General features: G+C 39.8%; 1 protein-coding gene across 2 annotated transcripts in view; it reads left to right on the forward strand.

The window, feature by feature from the left end:
- cadm3 (cell adhesion molecule 3) overlaps positions 1–19667 on the forward strand; it is a 160546-nt gene that overhangs the window by 96433 nt on the left and 44446 nt on the right. For both annotated transcript variants that reach the window (XM_072668823.1, XM_072668824.1), the window contains exons 3-4: positions 13432–13584; positions 17842–17994. In XM_072668823.1, coding sequence (XP_072524924.1) covers positions 13432–13584; positions 17842–17994 — 306 coding nt within the window. The remainder of the gene's footprint in view (positions 1–13431; positions 13585–17841; positions 17995–19667) is intronic.

Raw genomic sequence — 19667 nt, forward strand, 5'->3', positions numbered from 1 at the left:
ATTTGGGGATACATTTTTCCCATAATTACAATAATATTAGACCTGGATTTCCTAATTTGGGCTTGACACTTGCTGCAACAGGGTTTTCTTTTTTTCCCAAAGAAGAGAATTCGACCCTTCCTCTCTAGAGAGGTCACCCAGGTGCTTGTTCAGTCTCTTGTCACTTTAAGACTTGATTACTGCACCTTCTTTCTGGCTGGTCTCCCTTTGCGCACCATCAGGCCCCTGCTGTTAATCCAGAATACAGCGGTACAGGTCGTCTTCAATGTCTTCAAAGTTCAGCCAAACTCCGCTACTGCGTTCTCTTCACTTGCTTCCTGTAGCTGCTGCCCGCATCAGATTCAAAACCTACAAAGCCAAGAATAGACCAGCCCCTCCATACTTGATGGCAAACGCAGATCAGTACCAAGAGCCCTTCGAGCTTCAAGTATGGCTCGATCTATCCCGCCATCCCTTAAGATCCATGGAAGACAAGCATCCAGGTCTTTTTCTGTCCTGGCACCAAAGTGGTGGAACGAACGGGTGTCCGAACAGAGCGTCTGCTAAATGCCTTAATTTAAATGAATGAAAAACACATAAACACACATGTCTTTTCTATTGTCATTCTGGTAACCTCCTGTAAACAGAGTTCCTCACCTGTTTCTACCAGTGCATTATACACTATCAAATATCGGGAGGTCATTTCAGCCTCGCGTATCATTTTCATCTTTATCATCTTACCTGCTGGTCAGCACTCATTAGACACATTTCCGCTGCCATAATTGTGTTACTTAGTTGCATTCCATTTACACTCGACCTGAAGTTCCTCAAGGTTCCTCTCTGACCACCTCTGAATGTGGTTTTATTGATCTGATCATAATCCGCACACAGTAATTGCATTTACATGCACACTTGTGGTGTCTGGGCAATCTGACCAAGATCTGATTGCGGAAACAGCATTTTTCGATTGGCGTGGTCTGACTAAGCCGTGAATCTGAGTTCGATTTAGACCTGTAGACTCTTAGATCGGTCCACAAATCAGACGTGGATAATTCACACATGAATGAATGATGCATGGTCATGAAGGGTTTAAAAGTTGTAGTACACAGGATTAGAAATGGACTGGTCTGTTAACATCTGGTTTTTGCCTAGTTTTTTGTTGGAGCTAACTGGGAATTTTACCCCAGGGTTTAAGAGTCTTTTACTCTTCTGTGGACAAACACTTGTTGTGGTTGATTTTGTATATTAATGACCACTACTTTCAGCTTGTATGTACATGTCTTTCCTGCTAAGAAGTGCTACTCTCCATTAGCCTCCATTAACCCTGTCTGTTAGCATTAAGCTAACTGTGGTGTATTTAGTCAACTAAACTCGACAATACTGGTAAAGGTTTCTAAACCAAGAAGAGTGTAAATCGGTGCCATGAGCATGTGGGCAGAAAGTTGTTGTGTCCTCCACAACAGACTGTTCTACATTAGCTCAGAAAGCTAACGCTAATGCTGATATCAACAACTCCCACAGAAGCCGCCCTGTTATCATCACGGCACGGCAGTAAGCCAGCCTCAGACATTCAGCTAAGTCTCAGACTAGTAGCGTTTAGAATCTGGAGCACGTAACGGCAGCAACTGTCTCGAAATTTTAGCCTAATGAATTATGAGCTGCTAGCATTAGCGCTAGTTCCAAATGACCAAAGAAACACATAGCTAGCATAATTCTTGTTTAAATACATTTCCCTCATCAGCAGTTTAGCTACATGCATTTCATTTATCCCTTTGTTAGAAAATATTTCTTGTTAAATGCTCTGTTTTCTAAAAATCCTTTTTCACTGTAGGTTTTTGGAACGGATTGCCATTCCGGACCATCTCTATTGGTCTATTCATCATGAAGTGTTCCTATAGCATCGGAAGCTTCCGTTTTCAAACAGGAAAAAAAGAAGTGCAAAAAGAAAGTCCCAAGGTGTTGATGTGGCAGCTAGGATATACTGCTTACAGCTGCATCTCCCCCAACTTGAAACACCTCCCCACGTCCCTGGAGGTGGCATTAGAGCATGGAGGTGAAACAGGACTTGAGGGAGAGTAGGGAGAGTGTAAGACAGATGGGCGGAGGAAGAAAGGAGGAAGGAAGAACGAGGGATGGAGCAGATGGGGAGAGATGAGAGGGGTGGAAGAGGAAAATGGAGGGATGAAAGGGTTATTTTTCACCGCCTGCTTCTGAGACAGTATTTATTACGTTTCACTGTGTTATCTCCTAGCCACACACACACACACTCACTCACACACATGCACATAAACACACCCAATCTTCCTTTTACCTGGAAACTAAGAGTGTAGGTTTACAATGCGGCAAAAATATAGCAACACAGTACTTGAAGGCATTTTCACGATGCCCAGTATCAATCTGGATATTTCGTTTGTATGGGGTTTATGCATTTTTTTTGGGAGGGTTTGTGTTCCAAAAATAAGCAGAACTCCAACCATTTTCCAAGTTCAGACAAAATAATTTTCCATGTAATTCAGGGAACCAGCAACGGAAAGTTCTGTTGCAATGGCATTGCACTTTCTGCAATCATTGGAACATTTCCGGTGTTCAATTTTCACAACTTTTTCCATCTCCTGCAGCGATGGGACAAATCGGAAGCTGTTTTTTTATATAAAAGATTAACAATAAACAAGTGCTCTCAGTAGAAGTCCAGGTGTACAGTGTACAACAAACCCCAAAAGTATTTGGAACACTTTCAGGACAAAAAAACATTGCGATCACCATCATTCCAAACAAAAGCAGCCATAGCAGTAATGCCACAACAATGCATGCCACCATCTGTTGCGTACCATCAAGAGGCAGCATTTAAACAGGTAAAATGTTTAGCCTGATAGCTAGCTAAGTTATCTATGCCAGTCCAAACACGGTAGAACCAGCCTTATTTTCTCCTTCTGGTACTCCCAACACCAGTTACTAGACTACATGCTCTCAGACACAAGATTTTACTGTCAACACTTGTGTCCAACACTTGTGGTGTTCAACAGCAGCTGAACTGGGCTGTCTGATACTCAGTGGAGCTGTAGCTGAGCAAGTTCCAAAACCAGAGGAGGAAATGTTTAGTTTTAACATTCTGTCCTTTTAACAGCAGTCGCTCGATCATTAGGCACCAGTCGCTCGATCGAGTCATTATCTTTTAAATGTTTATAAGTGGGCAGCCAGACTTGATTTTGTTTTGTGGTGAGCAGACTGCTCATACTAACCAGCTTCTCTCTCCTCTCTAACTTTGGAATTGTCACTTTGTCATCCTGTGAGCAAACTGAACGTTAACGTGTTTGGTTTTAAAATAAGGCAAGGTGAGATACTGTATAGCTCAGTAATACCATATATATTATTTTCAGAGAGGTATAACGGTATGATAAAAAATGGATACCACCCCAACTCTAAACTGGGACATAAAAAGTGGGACATATTCTGGTTAGATTGGCCATAAAACACTGGTAAAGGACGGTCAAATCATTGTGGTAAACTCCAAAGTATTTCATTCACTGTTTTTGAAATTGTGTACAGTTAGCAAACTATTTAATTGGAAAAGTGTCCAGCGTGACACTATTGCCAGATCTGACATCCGACTTCAGAGGTAAATGGAACACAGCTCTGCTTGTCAGGGCGATGCACTCTCTTTTTTCTCTTTTTTCAGAATTTGCGCTCAGTCATTTATGGCATTTAACAGACCTATCCAGAGCGACTTACAAGGTTACTGGTATTACAGAGGAGGGCCAATGTAGTGTTAGGAGTCTCGCCCAAGGACTCTTATTGGTGTAGCGCAGCATAGACCCCCAGACCGGAAATCGAACCCTGGTCTCCCACATGGTGTTGTAACTCAATGGCAGGTGGTGGTGTTATCTGTTGCGCCACACCAACCACAACATATCAGTCAACATATTAGTCATCTGGCTGTCTGTTATGTAGCCATGAAAAACACATAACCGACTGGAATCCACAGATTAGACACGTTGATGCCATGGTTAGCGTAGTGGTAGATTTAAGCAAGCGAGTAGATTTTTGGGGCCGGCACCAGGTCCATCGAGTGCAGTGGGTTTAAGGGGAGAAAGTAAAAAGTTGGGAATGTAAATGAGATCAAATGTGTATAATTATAATTTTCAGTCAGCTACTTGTTACAGCTACTTGCTTTTTATGCAGCTTTTATTATTGTTGTTAATGACAAACTGTCTATAAGTTGTAGGATGCAAACAGTGCTTCAGTGATATAGAAGTATTGGTATAGAATATTGTGTTATAATAAAAACATATCTTATTGCCCACCTCTACTGGAAAATCTCACAGGGTTTTTGTCCTCCATGTTTCATTTCTTTTCTTGTCTTTCTTATCAAAGATGAACTCTAAGAAAGACAGTATTTATGATATTGCTGTCTCTATTTTCATCTTTCTGTCTGTCTCTCTCTCTATCTCTCTCTTTCTCTCTCTCTCTCTCTTTCTCACCTTCTTGCAGTGCCATTTGGGTGTAAATTGTGTTACTTTAAATACATGTGTTTTCCCACACCCTTGGAGCTGTGTGAGTGTGTGTGCCTGTGTGTGAGCAAAGCAGCATTCATTAAGGTTCATCTAGCCCTCTTAACTCACTCGTGGCTGATTACTTTTCTGTCACAAATCCACACTTTTAATTTGGGACACTCACGCACACAGACACACGTACACACGCTGACACTTGCACGCATGTTCGTCTTACCAAACGATGGCTGCCAAGCAGATGTCCTGACATAACCGGTTAAAAGGATCTCTGGCTATCCGGAGCTTCTGGAGTAAAAGCTCCCTGCAGCTACGGCGCGTGTATCTGACCCACTAAGTGCTTAATAACTGCTAACACAAGGATAATTGGTTGCCAATAAGTAAGCTAGCGCTGCATGGAGTTAGCTCGGGGCTTATTTTAGCCCGTTAATCCACTGGCTTGGGCAAGGTGGGCAAGGCCAGCGGTAATGCTAACATTGGATCAGGCTTAGGTTATTGAGTGTGTCTGTGAATGTGTGTGTGGGGGCCAGATTGGGTTGGCACAGAACTCTCATATCATGATCATGAGGTTTTTTGGTTTGGAGGTTGTGTGTTTGACCTACAAAATACTTCATTAAGGGCTAACATGCTAACATATAGAGAACTGGTTGCCAGTAAGTAAGTTAGCGCTAGGTTTTGTAAGAGGTGCTGTGGTTTTTTTAGCCCCTTAATCCCCTGACTTGGGCAGGATGGGCAAGGCCAGTGGTAATGCCTTGGATCACACTGAGATGATTGAGTATTTGTAGCAGATTGTTTTAGCAGAGATGTCTTATACCATGCTTTCAGAAGCACTAATATGCTCACCCAAGGATAACAATGCCCATAAGTAACCCAGCACTGCATGGCTGCAGTTAGCTCAAGATTTTTTTTATTTTTGCCTATTAATTCACTTGCACAGGCAAGATCAGCAAGGCCAGTACTAATGCTAATGTTGATTCTCAGTGAGGTAACTAAGTGTGTGTGTTTTGCCAGAGAGTTTCTTGGAAGCTCTTTATTGCTCTTAATCTGACCTAGTAACTGCAAACATGCTAACAAAAGGATAACCCATTATTCCCATAAGTAAACTAGCACTGAGGGGTTACCTTAAGGTTATTGCATTCTGTAAATGCACTGGCTTGTGTTTGTAGTAATGCTAATATTGGATCACACCAAGGTTAAGTGTGTGTGTTTTGACCAGAGCGTTAAATTTACTTTTGGTAAGATCAATCAAGCTCAGCTGATTGAAAGAAAGGACATAATGAACTCCTCATAATACAAAAACAGAGATATGTCAGCCATTATTTAAAAAAATGGTCAGTCGAGGTGGGCAAGGCCGGTGATAATGTCAACATTAGGTCACACTGAGGTGATTGAGTGTGTAACAGTGTGTTTTAGCACAGGTATTCTCAAGTTTTTTTAGCCTGTTCATTCGCTGGCACAGGCAAGTTGAAGTTTAGCAAGGCCACTACTAATGCTAATGTTGGATCACACTGAGGTGTGTGTGTGTGTGTGTGTGTGTGTGTTGTGCCAGAGTTCCTATTGTGTATCTGACCTAATAACTATAAGCATGCTAACAAAAGAATAAGCGCTTGTTGCCATAAGTAAACTAGCACTGCGGAGTTAGCTTAAGGCTTATTATTGCCTGTTAATCTTAGGAGAAGTGTTTGTGACTGTGTGTGCAATGGATTAGCATTCTTTTTAGCATTTTACAGCCAAAATGTATTTGAGCTACATCATTATGTTATTATAGATAAATCTGTGAATGAAACATTACCTGTTTTGAATTGATATAAGAAGGGAATGAACTACTCTCATCGTTTACTTTGGAAACTAAGCCCTAAGGGTGAATGAAATAATAGAAATGTGGCTCATATGCATAAATAAATGCATAACACATCATCTAAATTGATTAACGAAAGGGAGTAAGAAATGGCATGTTGTTTATTATTATCCAAATGGTCAGTTGAGGTGAGCAAGGCCATTGGGAATGTTAATATTGGATGATTAAGTGTGTGTAACAGATTGTTTTAGCAGAGAACTGTCATACCATGCTCTTGGAAGTAATGCTGTCTCAAGGATAATGATGCCTGTAAGTAAACCAGCACTGCATGAAGTTAGCTCAAGAGTTTTTTTTAGCCTGTTAATCCACTAGCTCAGGCAAGATCAGCAAGACCAGCACTAATGCTAATGTTGATTCATACTGAGGTAACTAAGTGTGTGTGTGTGTGTGTGTTTGCCAGAGAATTTCTTATACATTTGGAAAATCTTTAGTGTGTATCTGACCTAGTTACTGCAAGCATGCTAACACAGGGAATTCATACATCAGTGTTTCATCATGATGAACCTGAAATTTATTTTCAGGTGTAAAAGGTGTAAAAACTAACCCCTAAGGATGAACAATATAATATAGATGTTACTTATATACATAATGCATAATCAAAACTGATGAAAAATAAGTTAATAAATTACTTTCATAGTGCAGAAACTATCCAAAACCCTAAAGTGTCTGTCAGGTGCTTTTTAAACAGGAGTTTTTCACTTTTCAAAATTCGGACGAGACCACTTGCGTTTGTTGCTATTGTATTATATTAAACAGCAGTAGTTGCTGTACTAATACTGCCTTCAAGTCAGAAATATTTTTGGGGGCATGTCAATAAAAATGCTGGTAATTGAATAAATTGGTGCATAAGTTAAAACATAAACACTGCAGTCTATTTTTAGTGGTTCACACTCATCCACAGGTGGAAAAAGGGGTAAGTACATGCTACTGATGTACTGACTTCATGGATAAAAATATGTCTGACCTAATGCTCATACTTTGCAGTAATTGTAGTTTCCCCAGGGTTTTTGTGTTGTTTCTGACCAAAACCACTTGCACAGAAGTCACGTCATACTTACGAGCTCCATATTCGTAAGTACGAACTTCCGAGGTGGACTTGAAGGCAGTGAAAGAGACTTAAGAGAAGTTTAGTAGTGTAAAGAACAACATTTGCAGTGCAGTACATGTTTAAGAATTTATCAAATATGAATGTAGCTCAATTTAAAGCCAAATAAACAAAACAGCTTGGAAATCATGTTAACTTTAATTAAATCAGGCAACTCTTTCATCCGCTGGATGCTAAAGCAGTATGTTTTCTTGTACAATAAGAAGGAGGTTTGAGGAACGTGAGCGCCCCCTTCAGATGAGCTAATGCTTAAATGTAAACTGGTATATATAGAGAAAGTCACACCGTCTTGTCTTCTGCTAAGGAAGTAAAAACTAACCTAGTTTGCTAGCTAACAGATTTGTGTCTCACTCCAGGTTTGTTTTGAGTTGAGTTCATTTTTCATTGTCTGAGGACGTCGCACTTGGAGATGATCAGAAATAGCCGAGAGGCATGTCAGTCGTTATTTTACAAATGATCAGTTGACAGTGCAATGGAAGCATGACCAGTTGTTCTGCTGGAATCTGCTTAAATCTACTTTACTGCTTAAAAAACACACAATACATTTATCCTGCATTAAGTTGTCCCCTTTCTCCCCTCAGACAGCAGTACTCTGAGTTAGCTTGAGGCTTGTTTTTGCCTTGTAATCCACTGCTTTGGGCAAGGTGGGCAAGGCCAGTGGTAATGGATCCTACTGGGGTTGAGTTATTGAGTGTGTATGTGTGTGCATGTGTGTCTCACAGATTGTTCTAGCTGAGATTTCTCATAACATGCTTGTTGCTATCACACACACGCAGACACACACAAGGACAAAGTGAGAAATTGAGACGTGAAGAAAGACACATAAAGAAACAGGTCCTCAAATAAGCTTGAATACAAACACACACTCTCACACACACACGCAGGGCCAGATGTTCTGGAGAAGGAGGGAACTAGGCGGGGATGGTGGATGAAGAGTCTCTGGCACCCCTACTGCTCTAAGTCTATTTATAAAGGCGCTGTTTGAACAGAAGCCCTCAGCACACACAGTTAGAGCTGAAGCAGCCTCAGGCCTCTGTCGGGTCAGCAGTAGTCTTTCAGCAGGACAGCATAGAATCGGTACAGGCCGTATTTAGCTTGGCTCTGAATGGGGTAATCCCAGTATTACGGCTTTCAGACGGAGACTAGCAACATCAGGCCTAGAATAGAGTGGAATATTGGTTGTGTGAACTGGAATGTAGACCCAGGGTGAGAATAGCAGGTGGAGAAACAGTAAGGGAATGAATTATGATCGATATGTAACGCAGACATACAGACAACACATACACTGGTCAAATGATATGTTTTGATTATTCTACAACAACATTTCAGAAACCTGATTTCTGTATATTTGCCAAATTTTAAAGCATTGGGAAAATTAACCTTTCTAAATGCAATGCAGTTCATTTTTATGGGCGATACATATAAATAAGTAGCGGATTTGATTTTGAAAGGATGTAATTGGCATGCTTACCCATCAGTCTACACTTAATCACCCATAATGATGAAGTGAAACCGAATTCCGAAAATGAGCTGACATCTCATTTTCACATTTTACTGTGCTACACCAAATTGGGGTCAGGTGCATCCTGTTTGCTTTAATTATACTTAAGAACTCAAAGTCAAAGTCCGCCTGTTGCAATTTGAATTGATTGGACATATATTGGAAAGGCACACACCTGGGTCTATAAGGGCCCACAATTTACACGGCACTGTCAGGTCAAAAAACCAAGCCACTAGATCCTAGAAACTGTCTGGGGTTGGGACAAGACATAGATCAGAGCAAGAGTATAAAATAATATCTAAAGCTTGGAGTGTTCCCAGGACCACTGTGGCCTCAATAATTCACAAATATGGAAGAAGCTCGGCACAACCTTGAACCTAGAATCTAAAGGGCATGTGACAGTTATGACAGTTGTTCTACATTAAATTAAGCCATAGCGAGACCTAATCGAGACTTAGCAGTTAGTCCTCTTTACAACATCCCCAATATTGGATTAAATATTGTTATCAGATGTGATTTCTTTGCAAGAATAACGTGTAAATGCTTCTCTGAGCTGAGAGCATATGTTTTTTTGAATTTCATCCAGGCAATTGAGAGTGAGTGGAAAGAGAGTGGAAATGCGTAATACACAGAAGTGAACGCTAACGGCTAACCCATATCGAGACTTAAAATCTACACAGAGAAAAGCGTCCAGTCTTTTTGTAAACAAACAAATGCCAGATTATGTTACTATCCTAGCCCTGTAAAGATGTTAACTTTTAGCTTGAAAATAGAAACCCTGGAAGTTACACACGACTAACATATTATATGTAGAATCATAACATATGTATTAGAATCACTTCTACATTTATATATCTATATATGTATACATTATATATTATGTGGATGAGTGTAATGGGTTCCTGTTTTCAAATGTTTTGTAATGGTTTGCTGCAATGGCTTATTGCTCATTTAATACATATATGCATGTAGTAAATGAACAGTAATCCATTACTGTCAAAAGAATGATAGCGTGTTGGCAGCATTTGGCTGGTATTTGAATGATGGTGGTGGCGGGGGGAGTAATCCCAGCATTAGTGTGAAATGGGTCAGTGATAAAACCAGCAATGTGGCGCTTTTAAGCGCTACTGGAAATATGGTAGAATGTAAATTATGAGCACATTAAGGTCCTTAAGGCTTTTTTTTGGAGGATTTTTTTATACAAGTGAAATCCACATTCAAATCCACTGATTCATTTCTCATTCCTGTGGCTTGTCTACATTCTTCAGCCAGTCTTTTTATTCTGTTTTCTGTCTCTCTTAAAGGGCCCGCGACCTTGAACAGCACACTTCAAAAAACGCTGCCATTTTCACTCATAAATGGAAAGCTGTAAAACCGTTATTATGTAAAAAATCATGGTTATAAACAGGGTTAGAAGCTGAAAGCCTTCCCACAAAGTAAAGAGATGCATTTCAAAATACTGAAAACACGTTACTTGGTAGCACTTCCTTAACGGCGCACGAAAAGCAGACAGTAAAAAGATTACGGACACTTCTGCGAAATAGGTCGATAACCTGCAGGATCGCAGTCCAAATGTTTTGGTAGAAGCAGCACGTTCCCTTTCATCAGCTGAAGAGATAAATGTCAACAAGAGAAAATTAAAACGAAAGGTTAGCCGTGGCAGGCTGATGATGAGTTCCGCCCGCTGGTGTCCGTTAGCACCGGTACACAGCCCACACTTTAGCATGTACAGTGCTGAGCAGAAGTACCACACTTCATTTATTTCATTTCCAGCCAAAATGCCCATTAGGTAAGTTCTTCACACAGTATCCTGACCTTGCCTTCATTTTTTCCACACCTCGAAAGTTCAGCCTCAGAACTCCTCAACCTCCAAATCCTTCCAAATACATTCAGGGACATTGAGGTCTGGACTCTGGGGAGGTCAGTCCGTTGTCAGTCCGTTTGTTTTACAGCGTAGATTCTGTTTATGGACTGTATAGACCAGTACAATTTTGTCTTCATCATGGAAGGACACGGTTCCTTTTTTACTGTGATACTGATGCTATTTGTAGATATGAGAACATGGTGGCCATGGGTCAGTATGAAGGTCAGAATGGGCAGATTATTCATTCTTTAATATAAAGGGTTTTGCACAGTTTCAGGTTGTCAGTAAATTTAAAAATAAAATCTGATTTCTGATTTTGGGAGGTCTAATTTGGTACCTAATCCGCAGAGTCCACTGCTGAGCGTGATGTAAGCCGCAGTGACAGCTGATGGACAGAATGGCTATGCTTCAGCATAAACTAAAGTCATGGATCTGATCAAAGAGGTGACTCATTGAAATCAGATGACAATGAACGGCTTCATAAAAAATCTCCCCTTTGTCACTAATGAAAAGGGAATCCTGTGGAATGTCCTGGGGGAGGCTTGTAAATTATGTCCCTTAAAATCATTCCGCCTTCTTTTCCAAAAATGCACTACAACGTTAAAACGATCCGTTCTGGTTTTTAGAGGAGTAATTGGTTTTGCGACATAACAGAGAGGGCTTTACGCACGTCTCTTTGTCCCTATGCAACACTTAAGCCTTCCAGATGCGGATGTTTGTGTAATCAGATTGTAGGAATCTGCTCCATGTTTCCTGGAATGACTGGAGCAACAACTTGCAGGCAACAACAAAAAAAAAAAGGTCAATATTGGTGCAGCGGAATTGAGTGGCAGTGTTACAGAGCGTATTCGGGAGGTCAGCCATACTTGAAAGGAAAGTTCCAGCTTTTTCCAACCTAATTGATTTTTCCGCATCCGAAACAGAGCAACTGCCCATTGACTTCTATTACAGATAGATATTTTAAGGGCTTCTTGTTCAGTTCCACATCCTTTCAGAACCACCATGCTGAGTCATTAATCTCCCACAGTGGAAGGATAACCAGAAACACCTGCAGTTTTTCACATCTGAGAGTGAGAGTGGTGCTTGATCCCATCCCCCTTCCCCCTCAATCTCTCTCTCATTTTCTCTCTCTCTCTCAAAAATCAAAGCTTTAAGTGCTATTTGTCTAATGGGACAGTTTGGTGGTGAGGCAGGTCTTGCACAGTTGTTAAGAGTTCCATTTCCTTTGTGTCCTGGACTTTGTGGACTGCAGCCATACTTTAAAGGAAATTTCCTGCTTTTCCCAACCTAACTGATTTATATGCATCCATAGCAGAGCGACCGCCCATTGACTTCTGTTACAGATATGTTTTGAGTTGACAGTTTTTCACTTTTAATGGACAGTTATGGAAATGCTGTGAAATGATGGTCTGGGGTCACTGACCATATGCTACAGATGCAGGACATAGTAGCTAGGTTGAGAAACAGTTGAGCATTCCTTTAAGCCTTTCGACCTGTCTTACTAATCTTAAGTCTTTTTACTTAGTGACTGGTAAGATGTAGCTTACACTCAGATAGATAACATAATAATATAATATAATATAATATAACCATACTATAAGCATGCTATGACAGATGACACTTATTATCACAAGTTTGTGCAATGATTCTGTCACCTACTAGTGGTGTAATAGATCACAGACAATCCATAATACGTACGGATCGCCTCACCATAACGATGTGGAATACAGTTTTACTTACTCCATGCAAGTGCGATCTGTAAAATTCTTAAATCTATGATAGATCTCAAAAATCAGTAACTAATATGAATCACGACTTTTACGATTCGTTACAGCACGAGTCACTCCTGTAAATTCTGTACTAACTTTTACACTCTCAAAATAATAAAGGTGCTTCACATGGTTCTTTGAGCGATGCCATGTTTGTGATAGAGAGGTGCGAGCGTGTAAAACCTATTTGCAAAAACATGACATTCTCCAATTTAAGGGTTCTTCACACTTCCACGTCTCCATTACAAACATGTTCTTTATTGAACCAAAAAAAGTGGTTCTTCAGTGGCATCACTCAATGAACCATTTGAAGAGCCTTTTGTTTTTAAGAGCGCACACAAGAAATATGCTTAGTTATGAGATTGCATAGTTTACAAGGTTAAATGATGTTTATCCTACATTTATCCAACATTTTGCGAGCATTAGCGCGGCTTTAGGATGGACAATAGGCCATCGATTGTAGGCTGAATGATGCTCACTATTTAAAATAGATCAGGCTTTGCCCCAGGCAAAATGAACCGCTGTGCTTAATGCAGAGGTCGCATCTGTGTGCTCGACTCAAACAAAGGAGCATGCGCTGTATACACAAATGCTTTACACACACCCACACACACGCATTTAGACTTTTCAAGACTCCTTTATAGACTTTAAGAGACTCTTCAGTGTCTGATTGTGTGTTTTGGTTGCTCTTCAAAGACGTGGTTTTGTTTGTACAGACATTCTCCATATCCAGCACTCTTTTTCTGATGTTGAGGATGGTGAACAGGATGATGATGATGCTGATGCTGATGATAATGGTGATGATGATGATGATGATGATAATGTTGTGTTTTTATTTGTATCCCTTTAGATGAGGAAGATCCGTTTCAGCCAGTGACCTCCGATGAGACAGTGGCTGTTGGGGGCACAGTGACCCTGACCTGCCACGTAGCGGAGAGTGATAACTCTTCACTGCAGTGGTCCAACACTGCACAACAGACTCTATACTTTGGAGAGAAAAGAGGTGAGAGTGAGGCCGGATGAGTGGAAGGATATGGATTGAAAGATAATATATATTTTTATATATACACATGAATGGAGACGATGTTGAGTTGGTGGATGGATAGATAAATGGATATGTGTATATATACACATATCCATTTATCTACACACACACATACATATATATGTATGTGTGTGTGTGTATAAATGTTTATATATGTATATGTGTATATATATATATATATATATATATATATATATATATATATACATATATACATATATATATATATATATATATATATGAGATTGTGTTGAGTGTTGAAGAAAAGAAGCATATTGGTGGATAAATGGATGGATGGATATCTGTGTGGATGGATGATCTGGAGTGGGCAGTCTACTGTGAAGTAAGAAGAGGTCAGAGGAACCTGTAGATAAATGTAAGAAGGATAGGTAGGTGAATGGATAAATGCACAACAAAACTCTGACCTCAACTTTGAGGAGAAGAGAGGGGAGAGGAAGAGACAAGTGGATGAATGAATGGATGGCTGGCTGGATAAAGACACAGCAGAGTTTATTTGAGAGAAGAAAAGAGTTGAGGGAAGCGGGTAGATGGGTGGAGAGGGATGGATAGATGGATGGATGAATGGATGGATGGATAAATGCTCAACAGGGTGTCTAATCTGAAGAAAAGAACGATGAGCGATACGGGAAGATGGGTGTAGAGAGCAGTCTGAATGGATGGATGGATGCATTGGGTGGATGGTTGAATGACAGATAAACTCAGATACAGAGATAGAGAGGGTATCTACAGACAAATGAAGAAAACAGGAGAAGGAATAAATAAATAAACAAGGAAAAAAGAAACAACTGTAAAAGTTGAGCCACTTAGAACACTGCTCACCCGTTTCCTTCTTCTCTATTAGCACACCTGTATGTCTCTGAAGCAGCCTCTATGCATTAAAGCAGCTTGGTCTAGGCCTGAGGACAGATGCTGTGGGGGGAGGAGCATGAAGAGATGTGATGATGATTGGAGAGAGAGAAAGAGAGAGACAGTTTAAGATGGAGAGTGGGTGATTACACATGAGAGAGAGTACAGAGTACAGAGTAGAGTAGAGGTCAGTGGAAAACAGTGCCTTATGAAGACAAATTAACTGACCTTCATTTGCTGATAAACCATGAAGAGAACACACACACACTCTTTCTCTTTTGCAGAGCTACACACATGCTCACTCTCTCAACACATAGGAATTCATCTATTTCACAGAATTAAATCTAGACACACACCCATAACATCGAAATATACGCTACATATATACAAATATATACAAATATACAGCATTACTTATATAGACACACACACAGTTTAATAAGATTAAACTTCCCACCAATCCTTAAAAATTCTTAGCAAGTATTACAATAGATATAAAAAATATTTTAAATCTTTTAGCGGTATTATGAACGTATTTTGTGCAAATTCCTAAAGGCCAATATTCTGAAGAGTGCATATTATTATTATATTCTAATTAATTCAGAATTGATTGGTCCACTATCCTCCAGCCCACAGTGGTATGAAAGAACCTACAAGTAAAGTGAGAGAGAGCAGTTTATAGGAGTTACACTCTTTGATTTGTTACCCTTGAACAGGCATTGTAATCGCACGGTAGACCTTTTTTTTCTGATCAAATCTTTGTAATAAAACCTCAGCAAAATCCACCTTCAGCTGTTTGACCTTATTCCCCTCATTGAATAGCATGTGTAATGCCTAAAGTGTGCAATGATAAAATAATGTCTTTGTCTGAAAGCTGAGGGAAAAGTGGAAGTGTATCGAAATTCTCGAAGTTTTACAAACACTAACAATCTAATTTTTGTTAAAAAGCAGAAACGTGACAAAGTATATCTTTGTTACACCGAAAAGCATCTGTGACCGCTGGGTTGAGTTGCCCAGTTAGGGTCAACAGAATTGTTTGCTAATGTTAGCTCAGCATAAACTCTGCACAAGATCATAATGCCAATTTTCTTGCTACACTGAAATGTATGTGTTTACCTTCTGATCTTTAAATCTATAATCTTTAAAGCCGTTTACTCTTTATTTATTAGTTCTACCATAGCCATCATAGCTAAGCTTGATTGAAAAACATGGTACACGGAATAGCTATGGTAAGTATGTAGCTATAAACATTACATTTAACTCATTAAACTTTTCATTCTGTTGTACAGGGACTGTTCTGTAATGCTTATTAGTTCATGCCTTTTATTACCCTAATTGGCCCTTAATGCTTAGAGTGTAGACAGGTAAATTGAGAGGAATGACTATAACATACCATTCTTGCATCTCCAAGCTTCAACATTCAAAATTCAATTGATGTTAACACATACCATGGTTGTGTTGTTGGTGTGTGGAGGATATGGCTTTGTTGCTACTGAACTTAATTTGAAAAAAGCAACCCTGATTACACACGCTCCAAAGACAGAAACACACACACACATTCTGTGTGATGTGGTGATGTCTTCATAGATTTTATATTTAACTAAAAATATATATGAATATGTGTCTTGTGTTCATATGGCAATGTTTGCTCAGAACATACAAACATAATTAAAAACTTTTTACATTTAATTGAATTATAAATGTTGAAACCTATATATAAAACCTTTGTCTTTCCTAATATTTTATATAATTATACTATTGTAATTTAGGCATGTGGTCATTTATCCCTTATTTAAACAATATTCAATATTTAACATTATTTTCAAACTTTTATTTAAATCATTTGTAAAATGTAATGAATACAAATACTGTTTTCCTATGAGGAAAAAGTTAAAACACTCCAATTCAAATTAAATGCAGGTGCTCACATCACTTGCAGATGATTAGAACATCATTAGAGGGGATTTTGAAGGAGTCTGTCTTATTTAAACCTCAGATATTTAGTTTGGTTTGCTCTCGATTGAAAGTGAGTGTTATTACCATGCTGAGATCCAAAGAGAGCTCTTTAAGCCTTCAGAAAGAAGGATGTACATGCAGATGCGTCTGGAAAGGAATTTAAAAAGACCTCAGAACATTTAGAAACCAGCTATTCCACTGCCCACAAAATATTTGCCAACATGGTCAGGTCAGGCCGTCCTAGCAAGTTCAGTCCAACTGCAGACCACAAAATACGTAAAGAAGTCTCCAACAATCCTAAAATGTCATGAGGTCAAAGTACAGCATCTATCATTAGATAGAGACCACACACGATTTTCATGGGAGATGTGCAAGGAGGAAAACCTTGCTGTCCAAAAAAAAAAACATCTGGACCAAGACATCTGGAACAATGTGCTGTGGACAGATGAATCCAAACTTGGACACAGTAACAGAGGACATGTTTAGCGTAAACCAGGCACAGCATTTGAGCACAAGAACCCAGATTAGCTGTGAAGATGGAAATGTCACAGTTTGGGGGCTGCTTTTCTGCTGGAGAGCTCTGCAACATAGAATCCACTAGGAATTCTTCTCTGTATCAGAAGGCGTTTGAGGAAACTGTGAGACCATCTGTCTAAAAACTGACACAGATGAAAGAATTCTGCATGGAGGAGTAGGAAACATTCTGCTGATAAATCATAGGAAACTTCTAACTGAAGTTTTTTCAGCCAAGGGGGGCTACACCAGCTTTTGGTATATAGGGTGTTCTAACTTTTTCCTAACAAGAAAATTGCACAAATCTTAAAATATGTTTCTTATTTTGTATAGTTATATTACCACCATAGTGTTTAAATTAAGATGTCCAGATCTTTAAATATATTTTAAAAACCATATATATACCTCTTTATATTTTTAAAAACAGACACACATATAGTTTCACAAAACTGTACACAAATTCCTACATTGTTCTTTGTTATAACAAAAAAATACACTTAATGAAGCTGCACAAATATGCATACACACAGTTATACACAGGCTCACACTCTCAAAGTATAGAAAGACACACATTGCAGTTGCGCTCACGCACACACTTTTACAGCTGCATCTCAGGGTAATTACTTTTCTTCCAGCTCAGTGAATGGAGTATTAGTTGTCTTCATGCTCTGTTCTTTTTCAGCATCACTGTGAGATGAACTGCGTAACACTCCTGCCAGACTCAAACTCGCGCTTACCGAGAGGTTTAATCTGAAATGACAAAGATCTGCAGGAAAAAAATTTCCATCCTTCTCACAGCAATGTTCTTCCTCCCTTTCTCTCTGTCTCTATCACGCTCTCTTTTTTTTCCCTCTGCCTATTCGACCCCTTGTCCCTCAGCTCTGAGAGATAACCGGATCCAGCTGCACAAGTCCACGCCCACAGAGCTGTCAATCACCATTTCAGATGTGCAGCTGTCAGATGACGGAGAGTACACCTGCTCCATCTTCACCATGCCTGTACGGACCGCACGAGCCACCGTCACCGTGCTGGGTATGTGTATGTATGTGTGTGTGTGTGTTTGTGCGTGTGTATGTGTGTGTTTTAATCACAGTTTTCAACATAATTCAGTTTTTATTATAACAGCTACACTGACAAACGTGGGAAGGATCAGTACAGAATGCAAATGTTTGGGCAACAAGCTGTTTCAGCAATTGAACCGTCAACACCTTACTACAGTTGGATAATGCATATTTTCTTTAGATTAAATGTGCCTAAAATACAGAAGAAATAGAGTGATGGTGGCATGTGCAAAAAGCCTTAATGAACTTGTTAGGCCTTAATTGACTCATTCAGCCTGGTTAGCGAGATTAGCAATTATCATTAGAAATTGTCAGCTGATGACAATTCTAGACTCATCAAACCTTCTGCTAAGCCCCGGTCACACTGGGTTTTGCCCGTGAATTATCAAGCAAGAAATCCCATGCATTTCAATGAGATTCGAGCAGCAGACGAATATCGTGTACACGAAATATATCCCAGTGAACTTTTACACACGAATTAGCTTCCCTGACTAATAGCACTATGGCTCTGAATGTGTGACCTATGACATACTCTGTGCTGTCTCTGCTCTATCTGGGCCAACATGGAGGAAGCGCTGACTGTTTCGGTTTTCAAACAGGAGATATGCTACAACTCTTTCTGTACAGAAAAAACTACACAAGCAAGAGGTGGCATGGTACACAGTCAGACAGGGAGTGGGATTATATGGCAATTATATTTTCTTCTGGGGTTTTTAGCAGTTTTGATAGCACATTGACTGGTTTGTGAAACTGCTGAATCAAAATGGAGGACTGTTTACACTGCTGATTTCCAGCCCCACTTGTAGCCAAAACCATTTGGCGAGGTGATGCGAAATGCAAAAACCCAGTGTGACTGCGGCTTAAAACTCCATGGGATCCTCTAAGCCGCTAGCTGAGGATCCAAAAAATGATGCAAGTTAGTTGATGCCTACAAATCAGAAAAAGGCCAATCCTTAATTGACTCATTAAGACTGGTTAGCGAGATTAGCAGTTATCATTAGGAATTCCAGACTCATCAAACCCTCTGCTGAAGCCTCACTCAAACTGGGTTTTGTCTATTAATTTTTGGGTGCCAAATTCCATGCATTTCAATGAGACTTTGTGGATTTCATGTACATGACTTCCGGGGCGAAACTGCCTGCGAACTTTTGTGTTGAGTTGGTAAACTTTGACACGTGACTACACATCCCCGAACAACAGCTGTGTGGCTTTGGCTTTGTTACCTATTACACACTCTGTGCTGCCTCTGCTCTATCTGAGCCAACCTGGAGGAAGCGCTAATTGTTGTGGTTTCAAAACAGGAGACAAGGTTGTCCTCACTTTGAACTCTTTTCATGCAGAGTACAAAATACTATATAAGCAAGAGGCAGTAGAGTACACAGTAAGTCTGGAGGTGGAATAAGATCGTAATTATCTTTTCTTCTGGGGTTTTCATTAGTTTTGTGAAACTGCTAAATCAGAATTAAGGGCCGCTGATTTCAAGGTGACGCAAAAACCCAGTGTGGCCGTGTGGATGTGGCTATAAAAAAAAAAAAGCAACTAAGCACTTCCAGCTTTACATTTTTTAAGAATGACATTAAAATGGCAATAAGTGAGAACTGTGGAAATCAGTGCAAGATCTGGAAGATCAGAAAAACTTTTAGA

Source organism: Salminus brasiliensis, chromosome 23 (genome assembly GCF_030463535.1).
Source record: "Salminus brasiliensis chromosome 23, fSalBra1.hap2, whole genome shotgun sequence".
Classification (NCBI taxonomy): domain Eukaryota; kingdom Metazoa; phylum Chordata; class Actinopteri; order Characiformes; family Bryconidae; genus Salminus; species Salminus brasiliensis.